The 16,464-nt window shown below is 37.6% G+C and overlaps 1 protein-coding gene across 2 annotated transcripts in view; it reads left to right on the top strand.

Moving 5' to 3' along the window:
* ZNF292 (zinc finger protein 292) overlaps positions 1-16,464 on the top strand; it is an 85,820-nt gene that overhangs the window by 30,782 nt on the left and 38,574 nt on the right. The window contains exons 3-5 of one of the 2 annotated variants that reach the window (XM_080666750.1): positions 3,928-4,082; positions 4,262-4,340; positions 6,617-6,752. In XM_080666750.1, the coding sequence (XP_080522876.1) occupies positions 3,928-4,082; positions 4,262-4,340; positions 6,617-6,752 (370 nt within the window). Of the gene's footprint in view, positions 1-3,927; positions 4,083-4,261; positions 4,341-6,616; positions 6,753-12,283; positions 12,407-16,464 lie in introns of those variants that run through there. The other variant, XM_080666751.1, reaches the window with a different exon arrangement.

Raw genomic sequence — 16,464 nt, 5'->3', positions numbered from 1 at the left:
GAGTCATCTTGGCCAGTTCTGGGTACTCCTATCCCAGGAGGCTAACCTGTTCTATTTTTGGTTAACTCTAATTGTTTGATGTTTCTGCCTCATGGAAAGCAGAAATGTATCTTCTTCACACTTTAACCTAGAGCTCCTGGTTTGCCCTGTGAGACCACACAGAATAAGCCTCTTATGTGACAAGTTTTCAGATTTGTGATTTTGGCTATGAATCAAATTTCCATTTGTCCAGAAATGTAGGGTTTGAATCTTCTCTCTGCCTCTTAAATAGCTCTGTGATCTTGGGGCTTATTACTTTAACCTGTTTGTGCTCCAGTTTGTCCATTTTTAAAAGAAGCATATTACTGCCCTGATTGGTGGCTCACTTGGTTAGAGTATCATCTAGTACACCAAAAGGTTTCAGGTTCGATACCCAGTCAGGGCACATACCTAGGGTGCAGATTCAGTCCCCTGGTCAGGCAAGTACGGGAGGCAACTGATCGATGTTTCTTTCTCACCTCCATGTGTCTGTCTCTCTCTTAAAAGAAAAAAAAAAAGTCGGGCAGAGGGTCCTAATATATGGTGACAGGAAAAGTTTTTACTTTGGGTGGTGGGCAAATGGTGCAATGTTAAAGCAATAAAAATATCCTCGGATGAGGATTTAAAAAAGAAAAAAAAAAAAGTCAGCCATGGGATTCCAGTATGGCTGTGTGACTTTTGACCATTGAGACCTGATGAGAAATCTAATGGGAATTGGGTTGGGGGTATTCTGGAAAAGGTTTCCTTGTTCCTAAAACAGAGACACACGAAAAATGGCCTCATCTTTTCTTCTGGTTATTGCTGACCCTTGGTAAGAAGCTTGTTTCACTCTCTTGACACTTGGGTGGGGTGTTAGGTGGAGGCATCATCTGACCATGGAAGATTGAAGACAGTTTGTCCTTGAACACATTGTTGAGCTACTGAACTAACCAATCCTGGAACTGGCCTTTCCTCCTAATTTCCTATTATATGATAAACCTTTCTTATTGTTACGATGATTTGAGTTGCATTTTCTTTTAGCTAAAATAATCTTAATACATAAAGAAGTCAAGTTATTCTATTGTGGCTGGCAAATTGGATAAAAAGTAACCTCATGGAGTTATGAGGAATAATTGAAATAATATAGGTAAAAGGCACGTTGTAATTGTAAAGTAATTCTGCAGATTTATAGTTCGGTTACATTACCATAGTCAGTATCTGTTGGTAGTGGACAGAATGTTTCACAGAGAGTGAGACTGCCTGGCTTTGCTAATTACCAATTGTATTAATATTGTGCAGGTCACTGGATCTTTTAATTACTCCTCTCTAAAACAGAATTAAATGATCTTTATAATTCTGTGAAAGGAATGAGTCTGAGCATTGTGGGATTCCCACCTGAAAGCCCTTGTATAGATTAAGGCAGTAGGTACAAATAAGTAACTCTTTTATTGTTTTGAAACATCGATGTGAGAGAGAAACACTGATTGGTCGCCTCTTGCATGCACCCCAACTGGGGATCAAACCTGCCCCCCTTTGGTGTACAGGACAACACAACAGTCCAACCAACTGAACTACACTGGCTAGGGCAACAAGTAACTTTTAATTGAGGAAAGCATAATTTATTAATCAATCATGTTTGGGGTGCTTCCATTTTCACAGTGGTTCTACTGATCTTGGTGTCTTGAGAAACTAGGTAAGCTCTACCATCAGTATACTATACTTGCTGGTTATGAATATCAACTCTCATAGCTTTATGCAGTTATGCAGATAATTTGCTTTTTTGTTGTTGTTAATCCTAAGCCAGAGATACTTTTCCATTTATTTTTTATTTTTTTAGAGAGAGAGAGTGGAAGGGAGGGGGAGAAACAGAGAGAGAGAAACATCATGTGAGAGAGACACATCAATTCATTGCCTCTTGCATGCTCCAACCCAGACCTGGGATCAAACCTGCAACTGAGATGCTTGCCCTTGACTGGAAATTGAACCCGAGACCCTTTGGTCCATGGCTGACACTCTAACCACTGAGCAAAACCAGCTAGGGCTCATCTAACATTTCTTAGATGTAAAACATCATACTCAGTTTTATTCCTAGAAGTAGAGGGACAATCACAGAAGAATCCCAGAATACAGATTTTTCCATTCATTTGGTAAGTTTTGTTTAGATTGTGTAAGTCCTGTTGAGAGATTGTTTTGACTTCTGACACCAAATAGTAGGTGTCCTACAGTTCAATCCAATTCTGACACTAGCTGGAGTTAGTGTCAGACTCCACAGGTTAAAGGGCTTAGTCCCACAAGGTGGCCCTAACTTCAGATGCCAGTTGTAAGTACTGGGTCTTCAGGTTACCTGCACTTTTGTCCAACTTAGAGGGATCGGGGTCCATGAATATATGATTACTCAGAAAGTGAGTTTTTATTATATTGCCCCCCTTTTTAAAATTTATAATTTTTTTGAATTCTCACTCGAGGGTATTTTTCCATTGATTTTTAGAGAGAGGGAAAAACAGAGAAAAATCTCAATGTGTGAGAAACACATTGATTTGTTACCTCCTGCACGAGGTCAGACCAGGGCCTGGGCCAGAGAGGAGCCTGCAACCAAGGTACTTGCCTTGACCGGAATTGAACCCAGGGCCCTTTGGTTTGCAGGCCGACACTCTATCCACTGAGCTAAGCCGGCCAGGGCTATTGTGTTGCCCTTTCATTTGCCAGATTCCTTTTTTTTTGTTCTTCCTTTCTTTCTTCCTTATTCTCTGTGATCACTTACTACTTCTGCTATTTAGAGGTTAATAGAGACAGGATAAGGCAGTATGTGTTTTCTTTTGAACGTTCATTTCCTCTTTCCTTCCTTCCTGCTGTCTCTTCTTCCTTCCTAGGTACTACCTACAGTTGTTTTTTGGGGGTTAAGTTGCTTCTGTATGCCAGAGAACACAAGCCCTTGTGGATTTTCCTTCAAGATCACATCCTTTCTGGGAAATGACATCTGAATTTTCACATGTGATGAGATGAATCTTAAACCTTGAAGTGTGAAGAGGACCAATTGTGTCAGTCTTATATTAAAAAAAAAACACATTTAATTAGAGCCCTACGTCATTTAGCATAATTCTAGAATCTTTTAAATAGTTTTTAGTAATTTTAGTAGTTATCTTAACATGTGGGTGTTTAACTACTGTAGCAGTTTCTTCCATCTCTTTATTCTGTAGGATAAACAGCATGAAAGTGCTGTTTATTTTTTTGACAATTCTGTGATAAGGTGAATTTGAAATATGTACTTCATTAAGGAATGAGGGGTGTTTTTAATTTAATAAATAAGCACTTTATTACAAAAATCACTTGACCTTGTAATCAGTCTTTAATATTGATTACATTTGTTGAAGGTCTTTAGATGATTTTTTAAATGTTAAACTTGTCATAAAAGACAGTAATGTTATGTGCTATAATTTTTTATTAACTGAAAAATTACATGTTTTTTGTGACTATATGTGATTCATTTTTTGTTATGTGTTGAATTTTATATTCCTTACACAAAAAAAATAGAAAACAAATACTCTTAAATTCTTCATTGCATGTCTGGTCTAGTATTACTTGCCTAGATGTCTTTTATTTAAAATAACTTAAATCTTAGAAATTTTGAGTGAAAGCTGGCATTTTGACTAGGGTAGAAAGGAGATAATGCTTACACCATTTAACACCAGCCTTTATGAAATGATGCTATTGTTGGATGAATTAACACTATTTTTTTTTTTCTCCCTAAAGAGAACTGGAAATCAAGACTATGGTTTTATAACTTTGAATATTTTAACCAGTATAAACTAATTTTTGTTTTTATAAATAAAAAATTATTTTTAAAATTTCTCAGGGAGGAAAGAAAAAGTTGATTAGTCAGTGTGTATTTTGATTTACATTGAATACTTTTTATTATTCCTTCCAAAACAGACACTCCTTGAATATGCAGAGAAATGGAAAACTTCAGAAGATCCCTTACCTTTGTTGGAGGTATACACAGTGGCCATCCAAAGTTATGTTAAAGCCCGACCTTATCTTACCTCTGAATGTGAAAATGTTGCATTGGTTCTGGAACGCTTGGCATTGTGAGTACACCTTTGAGTAAATAAAAATTAGGTTTAGCTTTTTTTGTTTTAATTGTATATCTTAGCTCTTATGATAATTTAAATAGATTTAGTTTTGGGACGTCTACTGATAATGTTAGAATTCATTTTCTTTTACTTCAAATTTTAATAATTATATATATCTTTACCTTTTTTTTTAGAAGCTGTGTTGAACTTCTACTGTGTCTGCCTGTTGAGTTATCAGATAAACAGTGGGAACAATTTCAGACACTGGTGCAGGTGAGAATATTTACCTGTTAGGTTTAATATGGGTACATTTTAAGTTAGTTTTCTTTATTCTTAATAAATTATTGGGTTAAACTTTAAAACACCTAACGACAAATTTTAATTGCTGTTGTATTAACACTAGTGTCTTGCATATAGTAGATGCTCAATAAATGTTTCCTAAGTGAATTTACACATTTAGGTAGTTTGGTTGAATAATACACTGTTCTTGAAGATCAGGTAACTAAAGGACTTTGTCAGAGCAGTAAGGTAACACAAAAGAAAATGTCCTCATTTGTATTAAGGAACAGTTAAACTAATATTGAAAATCTGCAATATACTTAATAAGAATTTAACATATCTCACTTCTTTTTTTTTTTTTTTTTGTCTCTCACTTAATTCTTAAGAAAACTTTGTGGGGGTAGGTATGTTTTTTTCCCATTTTAAAGGTGAGGAAACTGAGGCTCATGATCTAAAATATTTATTTTCCCGTACTTATGCAGCTAATATCACAGAGTAGTTATTTGAACCCAGGTGTTTCATTCCAAAGCACATGCTTTTTTTTTTTTCCTAGAGCTGAAAACACATGCTTTTTATTTCTTTTATTTAGTGGTTTTTATTCTACTTAGATGAGTACTACACAATTTTGCAATTAGTTATTTTGGAGCATTTTCAAGAGCATTAAACTTTGTTTCAGGCACTAGATTGTGCTGGATATATTATAGCTTCAAGTCAATTTTGATCAATTGGTTAAAAGAGATGTTCCTGCTCGCTCGTTTTAAAAAATATAGTTGTCTTTTTCTCTAGCCAGAGTTCTTAAAATATCCTTTGGCCTTATGTTTTTCGTAGGGGATGTATTAAAGAGGATTAATCTCAAATTTTAGAAGCATGTGAAATATAGTTAGAGAAATCAATTTTCCTATTTAATATTAAACATTAAACTCTATCAAATGCAGAATTCTTGAAGGTAGGATTCATATCTTAATACCTTTGGATTCTATTATGTCTTATACATAATAGATACTTAAAAAGTGTTTGTTGAAATGAAAGTGTCTTGTCCTGTTTGTCACATTGCAACTAACTTTTGATCATGCAATTTCTGCTTCAGCATATCATTCCTTGTGTCTTAGGTTTTTTTCCTAGTGTGTTTATTTTTAGGTAAATAATTCAGAACTTTTCTTTGTTTGCCATTCAAATATACTCTACACTGAATTAAGTTGTTTATATACAAATATACTACTGAATCCCTCATGCTACTTATTTTTTTTGTCAGTATAAGATAAACTTCTAAACTTTCCTTTTTAAAACAATAGCACTAATAGATACTTTTTATGTGAGTTAATGCGAAGGAAATAACTCTTTAAATCCCTCTATAATATTTTCAGCAATTGCTCAAAGAAAATTTTTTAAAGCACTTGAAATTGTTGCAGTGGGAAAGTTTTATGGTGTTGAGGAATAGCTGTTTTGTATAAACATAGCATGCAGTTTTAAGAGTTTCCATGACACTTTTCTCCTATTTTAGAGCTTCCTCAGGGTTATTTTATATCTGCTTAACAACATTTGTTTCATTTTACCTGTGTGTTAACTGTTTAAATATTTTTTTACTCCACTAGAGGATAAGCCCCATAAACACAGGGACTAGTTGTTCTCTTCCCTAGTATTTTGTCCATAGAAATTCTCAGTAAACATTTTTTAATTGAATAAAAATTATTGATCTTTGGTGGTCTATGGAATATGCCAATTGCATGAACGTTTGGAAAAACGAATAAGTAAGGTTCATGTCAGCTTTAATAGGATTTTGCCAAGGCTATATAGTGAATAAATGAAAAATCATACATTTAGCTGGTTTGCTTTCATAAGTCTCTTTTTGGAATATGTGTAAGTTGTCACTTGGGCTTTGATGCAGGTCTGTCATTTATTAATGGTAGAAGTTTTTGAAAATTTTTTTACTAACACGGGATGTAAATGTGTAAGGTCTTTTATGCTATGGATATTTTGGTAACTTCCCTGAGAAATAACCTTGCTCTTGGTTTAAGATTTTGGAGAAAAATTAATATGGACTTATTTATAAAAATACATTGTTCTTATTTAAAACTTATAATAATATAAGCTTATCCTTGAGATTTGACTTCAAAAGTCAGAAGTAAAGGAATTTAGCACTTTGTAATGTGGCATGAAAATTTGAAGATAAAAGTCTTATTTTTCAAAAGTTTAGTATTATATTTAAAGCCTAATAAGCTTGCTTTTAAAAATCTGTTGTAATTCTTTGGATGTTTATTTAATATTTATAGGTAGCTCATGAAAAGCTGATGGAGAATGGCAGCTGTGAATTGCATTTTTTAGCTACTCTAGCTCAAGAGACTGGGGTGTGGAAAAACCCGGTACTGTGCACTATTCTTTCCCAGGAACCATTGGATAAGGATAAAGGTAAATTTTCTAGAGAGAGAGAGAGCGAGAAAAGAGAAAAAAAGAATCATTAGACCAGAAAAAATTAAGTACTTAAAATTGTTTTGATATAATTCATCTCAAGATATCCCAAACAAGGATCATTTAATTACATTTTATCTGAGATGGTTGAGGCCCTTCATTTTTATTTTATTTGGGGGAAAGATGTATTTATAGGACTTTAGAATCATACATTACAGAGAAACTAATTTTTTTTCCCAGCATCTCTTTAACAGAGGTATTTCTTTTACATCATCCTGACAGGTGGCAATCTGGCTTATATTTAATATCTTACTTACTTGACAGATGGAGATGCAGAAATAGGGTAGTTAAATGATTTTCTTAAAAATAGAATACAAAATTAGTGCTAGAACTCTCAAGTCTTCTGTCTCTAAGATTAGTATTGTTTCTCAAGCAGCTTATTTCTCAGTCTTATTTTATCCAACTTTGTTGTTATTGTATGAGTTAGGCAATAAAGACCCCAGTTAAACTCAGACTGGCTGGTATCCTGTTGGAAGTAGATGGCTAAATCACTAATATGCATACCAATGTTCAGAGTCCAAAAATTGTATATATCACAAAGAAGGGCACAGTTGTTGTCTTTAGTACTTGAGATTATTTTGGAAAGTTCCCAGTTTTCACTCTGACCTTTCCTAAGGTATTTAATTAGAGAATTAAATAAGCTGCTTCCATTGTTTGTTGCAACTTTTTCTGTTGATTGATTGCAGAGTCTAAGAATTTTGCAATATGATAGCAAATTATGAAGGCTCTAAGAAGGGAGTATAATTAGCCCATTGCTTGTAAACACTTCTGGTACTTTGATATTTACTGAAAGGCTCCCCTGCTAATCTCCAAACTTCTCTCCAGGCTGGTTGTTCCTACATGGCCTCCATTCTTACCATTTCTCCATTGCTTTTCTGATAGTTTATAGCAATGTTATCTGTTTTTTAAATTTTCACAAGAAGTTTATTTTTAGTACCCCCTTCCTTTGTGGATAGCCACAGATTAGCTGCAGTGTTCTCCATACCTCAGAGAAATGGAGAATAGACACTCATTATTTAAAATAAGAAGAAGAACAACATTTAAAAGTTGAGAATCTTAGTGTGTTTTTTTTGTCTTTGGCATATTAGTTTTCTTTCCATTATATTAATACCACTATGATGTTGTTGTTGTTTTGCTATAATGAAATTGTATTATCTAATGTTCTCAACTTTTAAAAATATTGGATGTAATATATTAATAATAATATCAAATTACATTGTATAGTTTTTAACAGTTTTAAATGTCTTTTAATATGCATGGTTTCATTTAACCTTCACAATGATCCTGTAAAAAAGGTAGGCTCTTTATTGTTCTGTTTTATGGATCAGAAAGTAGAGGCTCAGAAAGATTACTTGTCTTTTCTGTATCACATTGCCAGTGGTGTGAGGCAGAGGCAAGAATTGAAATGAGATTGTTAACTTATCTCCTTTTTATAATATGCTCTGTTGCACCTAACCTAATAAAATAAAATTGCATCTAGGTTAAATAAAGAATTAACTCCTTTCCCTGGCCAGTTGGCTCAGTTGGTTGGAGCGTTGTCTTATGCACCGAAAGGTTACGGTTCAATTCCTGGTTGGGGCACATATGGGAGGCAAACAATCAATGTTCTCTCTCTCTCTCTCTCTCTCTCTCTCTCCCCCTCTCCCCCCCCTCCCTCCCTCCCTCCCTCTCCCTCTCCCTCTCCTTCTCCCTTCCCCTCTCCCTCCCTCTCTCCCTACCTCCTTCCCTTGCCCTCCTTCTCTTTCTCCCTCCCTTTCTAAAATATCAATAAAATCATATCCTCAGGTGAGGATTAATAAAAAAGGAATTAACTCCTTTTTTCTGAAGAGCATTTTTGCTAAACTCACACATTATGCTAAATTAGGAAAATGAAACTTTCACCTTAGCGGAGATTTAAAATTTATTTTAAAAGTGCGTTCCATTTTCTTGTTTAAATATGCCTAACATTGTGTCTGTTAACAAATGTCTGCCCATCTCTGTGCTGCTTTATTTCTTGGTCTTCACCTGACATAGCCACTGGGATAATTTGGATTGTGCAACCAAGAGGAGTTTCTACAATAGCAGATAGATTGTAGGTAGCCAGACTTTCGTATAACTCATGAAGCAACCAGAGAAATATTATATGATCAAGGAATTTTGCAGCCATAATCTTTACTTTGTTCTCTATTTTTTAGACTGCTTCTTTGATGGGAGTTATTTTATGTATAATCACACAAACTATTCATTTCCTCCTTTGAAAAAGTTGAAGGAACTAACATTTTACACACACATGCTAATTTATTTACATTTTCAAATTTGATGGTTCAAAAGAATGGGGAACTTTTAACTTTTTATATTATACTAGAGGCCCAATGCATGAAATTTGTGCAAGAGTAGACCTTCTTTCTCCCGGCTGCCGACATCGGCTTCTCTCCGGCACCCGGGACCTGGGCTTCCCTCACAGCTCTGGCTTCGTCCAGAAGGACGTCTGGTCTAATTAGCATATTACACTTTTATTATTATAGATATTCAGCCCCTTGGTTTAACTTAATCTAACCTATACCAACTTTGAAGAGAGGAGCTTCAGCTCAGAGGTCAATAAGTACATGTCAGTAGGCTTTGCTCATTAGTTTATTAGTGAAGTCCTTGAGTTTTGATATAGTATTTCAGTGATTTTCAACTGGTGTGCTGTGGCACACTGGTATGGCACAAGAGGCATGCCAGTGTGCTGCAAGAACTTTTAAAACATGCAATATCTGATTATTTAGTCAGGGGCTTTTCCCTTAGATGGTCAAATAAAAAAATGACAACAGCCAACACAACAATAGCCATCAGGTGTGAATTTAAAAAATTTACACCTATTTTTTTGTCAGATGGACAAAATCCTATCTAATAAAAGAGTAATATACAAATTAACCATCACTCCACTGCACCCACCAGCCAATCAGGAGTGAGTATGCAAATTAACCCATCCAAGATGGCTGCAGCTACAGAGCGAGCAGGAGGCTTGGGTTTCTCCAGCAATGGAGGAAGCCAAGCTTTCCGCACATCCTGGCAGGCCCAGGCCTCCACTCAAGGCTACAAAGTTTCAATTATAGAAGATAAATAAATCCCAACAAAAACGGTGGCAGCCACGGAACTGGAGAGAGCAGGAGGCTTGAGTTGCCCCTGGCGATGGAGGAAGCCAAGCTTCTGCAGCCCTGGCCTGCCTTGGCCTCCTCTGCTCCAGGCTACAAAGTTTCAATTATAGAAGATACATTAATCCCAGATACCAGGGCCTCCACTTGGGTCGCAGGGGGGCATGGCTGCCCCGCAAACCACCATAGGCCCCTCGCCCAGGCCACCCCACACCCCAAGGGAACCCCCACCCGTGCACCAGGCCTCTATCCTCCTATCTAATAAAAGAGTAATATGCAAATGGACCATCACTCCAATACACAAGATGGCTGCCCCCATGTGGTCAAAGATCCTGCCCCCATGTGGACACAAGATGGCCGCCACAAGATGGCCAGCGGGGGAGGGCCGTTGGGAGGGACCAGGCCTGCAAGGGAGGGCAGTTGTGGGCGATCAGGCCAGCAGGGGAGAGCAGTTGGGAGGGACCAGGACTGCAAGGGAGGGCAGTTAGGGGTGACCAGGCTGGCAGAGGAGGGAAGTTGGAGGCAACCGGGCCTATAGGGAAGGGCAGTTGGGGGGAACCCAGGCCTGCAGGAGAGAGCAGTTGTGGAGGACCAGGCCTGCAGGGGAGGGCAGTTAGGGGCAAACAGGCTGGCAGGGGAGCAGTTAGGCATCAATCAAGCTGGCAGGGGAGTGGTTAGGGGGTGATCAGGCAGGCAGGCGAGCAGTTGGGAGCCAGCAGTCCTGGATTGTGAGAGGGATCCCAGATTGGAGAGGGTGCAGGCTGGGCTGAGGGACACACACCCCGTGCATGAATTTTGTGCACTGGGCCTCTAGAGTGTGTGTGTTTTATTTATCTTTTTTTTTTTTTTTTTTTTTTTTTACTGATTTTGGACCTACTAAAACCCAGCTAAACCAAGAAATCTTTCTGGGATTGGGTGTGGGCATGACTCAAAATTTAAAATGCTGATTTCATTTTAAGATGTTAGCCTCTTAGAATAAGGTAACTCTAATTACTAAACCAACGTAATTCAAGTAGATGGCCTTTTAATATCACAGGAACTTTAGGCTTACATATTACTTGTACTTTTCTTTAATCATAATCTTGGAATTGGAAAGACCAACTGAATGCTCTTTTTTTTTTTTTTAAAACTCAATTTTTGCTCCCTTCTAAACATCACTGATAAAAATACATTGGCCTTTGCTTGAATATTTCTAGAGAATGGTAACTGTAGTTCAGTCCATTCTTAGCCCTCTATTAGAAAATAGTCATTGTGAAAACTGTATTCTTAGAGTTTACATCTTTTGGATCTAGTGTTACCTCTAAAGCCATACTGAACAAGAGTATAAGTCCCTCTTTTTGGGCCATATCAATTGAGATATTTAAAGATTGCCATCATGTCAACACTTAGTCTTCTTTTCTTTTGTAGACTAAAATCCTTCCTGGTGTGGCATGCTTTTAAATCTACAATCATGATACCTAATTTTTGAGTGTATTTTGTTGGTGTTCTCATTAATGTGTAATTCTCAGAACTTAACATGTACCCTAAATAGGAGCTGCCATTGGTACTCTCTCCCCTTCACCTAACAATTTATACTTAGTATGACATTGTCTTTTGGGGTAGCCATATCTTTCTCAAAACTCAACGAGGTCACTAAAACCACCAATATACATATACATATACATGTACATATATATATATATATATATATTTATTTGAAGTAAATGCTACTATTAAATTCTTTACATTTTTATACTTTGTCTTTTGGCACATAGGGTATTACTTTTTTCTCTTTAATTTCACTCTTTAATAAGGTTTATTCTGTCTCTGTAACTTGTCAAAATCCTTTTAAATCTTGATTTTGTTATTCAGAATCCTTTCCAGTTTCCTCTAATTAGCAGACTTACTAGTGTATATTCTGTTAGCATCCAAGTCCTTGATAATAATCATGAAAAGATCATGTCCAGAATACCTAGTCCCTGTGATACTTATAGAAATCATTCTACTTGCCTTCAGTCCTTTAATCAATATTTTTTTTTTATTGCTTCATCAAACACAACTATTTTTCCTTATGTCTGGCCCATGCTTCTCATTTTTGTCTATAAGGATTTGATGAATACTATTTGGCTAGAGTTCTGTCAAGTTAGACTGTTTAATGAGGTTTAGTCTGACCTAATTTATTGTTTTTAAATGAACTTTTTATTTAGATTTATAGAAATATTATGAAGAGTTCCCACAACCAGTTTTCCTATTAATATATTATGATATATTTGTCACAATTAATAAGTTTATATTGATACTTTATTATTAATTAAAAGTCCATACTTCATTCAGATTTCCTTAGTTTTTACCTATTGTCCCTTTTCTGTTCTAGGATCCCATCCAGGATTCCACATTACATTTAGTCATCATGTCTCCTTAGGCTGCTCTTGGCTGTGACAGTTTTTCAGACTTTCCTTGTTTTTGATGACCTTGACAGTTTTGAGGAATACTGGTCAGGTATTTTGTAGAACGTCCCTCAATTGGGATTTGTCTGATGTTGCTCTCGTGATTAGAACTGGGCTTGTGGGTTTGGGGGAGGAAGATCACAGAGGTAAAGTGCCATTGTCACTACATTATATCAAGGATGCATACTGTCCATATTACTTTTGACTGTTGATGTTAAACTTGATCACCTGGCTTAGATAGTATGTTTGTCAGGTTTTCCACTATAAAGTTACTATTTCCCCCCCTCCTTTCTATGCTGTACTCTTTGAAAGGAGGTTACTATATGCAGCCCACACTTAAAAGGCAGAGAGTTAAGTTCCATTGCCTTGAGCGGGGGGCAGTATCTACAGAGATTATTTGAAATTTTACACAGGAGATTTGTCTTTTTGTCTCCATTTATTTACTTAGTCATTTATATTCATGAGGACTCATTGGATACTTATTTTATACTTGGTCATAATCCAATACTACTTTATTTATTTTGTTGCGCCAATTATTCCAGCTTTGGCCATTGGGAACTCGGAGTTAACTTCTGTGCCCCTTTGACATAGCCCCATCATTATGAGTTATATTTTTTGTTTGCATACATCCTTGCTTTCTGGCACTATAAGATGCTTCAGGCTTATCTTACATATTTCCTGCCCCAGTTCTAAAATCAACAGTTTCTCCAAGGAACCCTGGTTTCTTTTATTGAGAATAGTATTAGATTCCAAAACCTGGTAGCTGGGTGTTTTCATTAATACTGGGATGACGTTGTTTCTAGGACCTCTCAGTAGACAAGGCAAGAAAACATATGTTGGTATACTAATCTGTGTATGTACACGTATCTATAAATTTCTATGTGTAACTAGCCATATCTATATACTGATGTCTCTAACTCTAATCCATACCGCATTGATCATTCTAGCATCCTCCTCTTGCTTACCTATAACCTTCACTTCAACAAAGTGTTATATAATTGGAATCCTACAGTATGTGGTCTTTTCAGATTGTCTTTTTCTACCATTGACCATCCATATACTTAATCAGTTTTAGTATACATGTATAATGGTTTCAGAATTGAGAACCTGTATCCCTGTGGAAAAATATTTATCCATTAGAATACAGTGCTACATACACTTTTCTTTTACCGTTTTATAGAGTTCACCTATCCAAAGTTAGTTAAGAACCTTTTCCCCCACTTCTTTCAGTGAAATTCTTTCATAACATTTCTAATACAATCAGATTCTTTTGCCATATTTTGCATTCTATCTTGGGCTCCCCAAACCTCCTAAATAACTTTTTAAAAATTTCCATACCTTAGGATTCCCTCTATGCTATAAAGTTCTATGGGTTTTGACAAACACGTGGTGTCATGTATTCACCATTACAGTATCATACAGAATAGTTTCACTGCTCTAAGAAAATCAACTGCTTTACTTAGCTTTCTCTTGAGCACCTGACAGTTCCTGACCTGTTCACCATCTTTTCTTTTGAGATTGTCATAATTAAAGCCTTTTTGGTCTAGTTTCTTTCACTTAGCAATATGCATTTAACATTCATCTATGTCTTTGGCTTAACAGCTCATTCGTTTTTATTGCTGAATAATATTCCATTGTATGAAAGTATCACAGTTTATCAGTTCACCTAGGAAAGGACATCTTGTTTACTACCAGTTTTTGGTGGTTGAATAAAGCTGTAAACAGTTGCATACATATTTTTGTATGGACATAAGTTTTCACATCAGTTGGGTAAATACCTAGGAGTACAATTGCTAGATCATATGGTAAGACTATGTTTTGTTTTTCAAGAAACTAGTAAACCCTCTTGAAAAGTGGCTGTACCTGCCCAGTTGGTGTGGGTCAGTAGTTGAACATTGACCCTTAAACTGAGAGGTCCCTGGTTCAGTTCCTGTCAGGGGGCATGCAAGAGGCAGCCAATCGATGTGTTATTCTCATTGATGTTTCTATCTCTCTCTCCCTCTCCCTTCTCTCTCTCTGAAATCAATAAAAATGTTTAAAAAAAAAAAAAGTGGTTTACCATTGTGTATTCTCACCAGCAATGAAATGAGTTACTGTTACTGTAGATCCTCACCGGCAATTGCTATTGTCTGTTTTTAGAATTTTAACCATTCTAATAGGTGTGTACTGATAACACATTGTTGTTTTAATTTGTATTTCTATAATGACAAATTATATTGAACATCTTTTAACATGCATTTTTGCCATCTGTATATCTTTTCGTGAGGCATATGTTTGCGTTTTTTTGCCTATTTTTTAATTGATTTGTTCATTTTCTTGTTGATTTTTAACAGTCCTTCGTATATTTTGGATACAAGTACTTTATCAGAAACAAGCTGTGCAAATATGTTCTTTTACTCTGTGGCTTATTCTTTTTTTAAATAATGTGTGTAACAGAGCAGAAGTTTTAAATTTTAATGGAGTCCAACTTACCAATGTTTTCCATGTTTTTGGCATTTTATTTAAAAAGTTATCACTAAACTTAAGGTCATATATTTTTCTCCTGTAAGTTTTATACTTTTGCGTTTTACATTTGGGTCTGTGATACATTTTGAGATAACTTTTGTGAAGTGTGACTTAATTTGTGTTTAGTGACTCTGCTTGGCTCTTCACAGTCACACTTCTTTTTCTGAACAATCACAAGCCATGTTTTTAGTATAATTAATTTGGAGACTCTTAGAATTATAACTATTCCTCTAGCCTACAGTTTTGCAAAATGTACCTTTAGCCCCATTTTGAAAATTATATTTTACCATCTGTTTTCATTTGCCTCCATTGTTCTATCCTTCTCAGTATAAAGCTTATTATCAGAACCACCATAAAAATAGAGAAATTTTCCTTTTCTTTGTCATCATAAGTAATAGATCATCAGACCCAGGCAGCAGGACTTTTTTTCCTCAAAAGTTACTCACCTCCACCAATTTGATTTTTCTCAACATTTTTGTGACTTAGGATTCATCTTGGCTCTTAGCTTTAATAATGTTTTGCATACTCACAGTGTATCCTTGGTCCTGAGCCTGCTTTTCCTTCTATATGTCATCATTTGAAAATTAAATTCTGACAGAGCTCTCTATTACAGTCACACTGAATCCCTTCAGCCCTTTCTACTTATATATTGGGACTAGAGGCCCGGTGCACGAAATTCGTGCACGGGTTGGAGGGTGTTCCTCAGCCCAGCCTTCACCCTCTCCAATCTGGGATCCCTCTCAAAATCCAGGACTGCTGGCTCCCAAACACTTACCTGCCTGCCTTCCTGATTGCCCCTAACCGCTTCTGCCTGCCAACCTGATCACCCCCCAACCACTCCCCTGCCAGCCTGATCGACGCCTAACTGCTCCCTGGCCAGCCCGATTGCCCCTAACTGCCCTCCCCTGCTGGCCTGGTCACCCCTAACTGCCCTCCCCTGCCAGTCTGGTCACCCCTAACTGTCCTCCCTGCTGGCCTGATCACCCACAACTGCCCTCCCCTGCAGGCCTGGTCACCCCCAACTGCCCTCCCTTGCAGTCCTGGTCCCCCACAACTACCCTCTCCTGCAGGCCTGGTCCCCCCGCCAACTGCCCTCCCCTACTGGTCTGGGTCCCCCCCAACTGCCCTCCACTGCAGGCCTGCCCCCCCAACTGCCCTCCCCTGCAGGCCTGGTCCCCCACAACTGCCCTCCCCTGCAGGCCTGGTCCCCCCCCCAACTGCCCTCCCCTACTGGTCTGGGTCCTCCCCAACTGCCCTCCCCTGCAGGCCTGGTCTCCCCCAACTGCCCTCATCTGCAGGCCTGGGTCCCGCCCAACTGTCCTCCACTTCAGGCCTGGTTCCCCCCCCCCAACTGCCCTCCACTGCAGGCCTGCCCCCCCAACTGCCCTCCCCTGTAGGCCTGGTCTCCCCCAACTGCTCTCCCCTGCAGGCTTGGCTCCCCCAACTGCCCTCTCCTGCAGTTCTGGTCCCTCCCAACTGCCCTTCCCTGCTGACCTGGTCTCCCCCAACTGCCTCCTCTGCTGCTCTGGTCACCCCTAATTGCCCACAACTGCCTCCCCTGCAGGCCATCTTGTGGTGGCCATCTTGTGTCCACATGGGGACAGC

Source organism: Plecotus auritus (assembly GCF_963455305.1).
Source record: "Plecotus auritus genome assembly, chromosome: 4".
Taxonomy (NCBI): domain Eukaryota; kingdom Metazoa; phylum Chordata; class Mammalia; order Chiroptera; family Vespertilionidae; genus Plecotus; species Plecotus auritus.
Note: the sequence above shows the minus strand (reverse complement) of the source record. Positions and strands in the feature narration are given on the sequence as shown.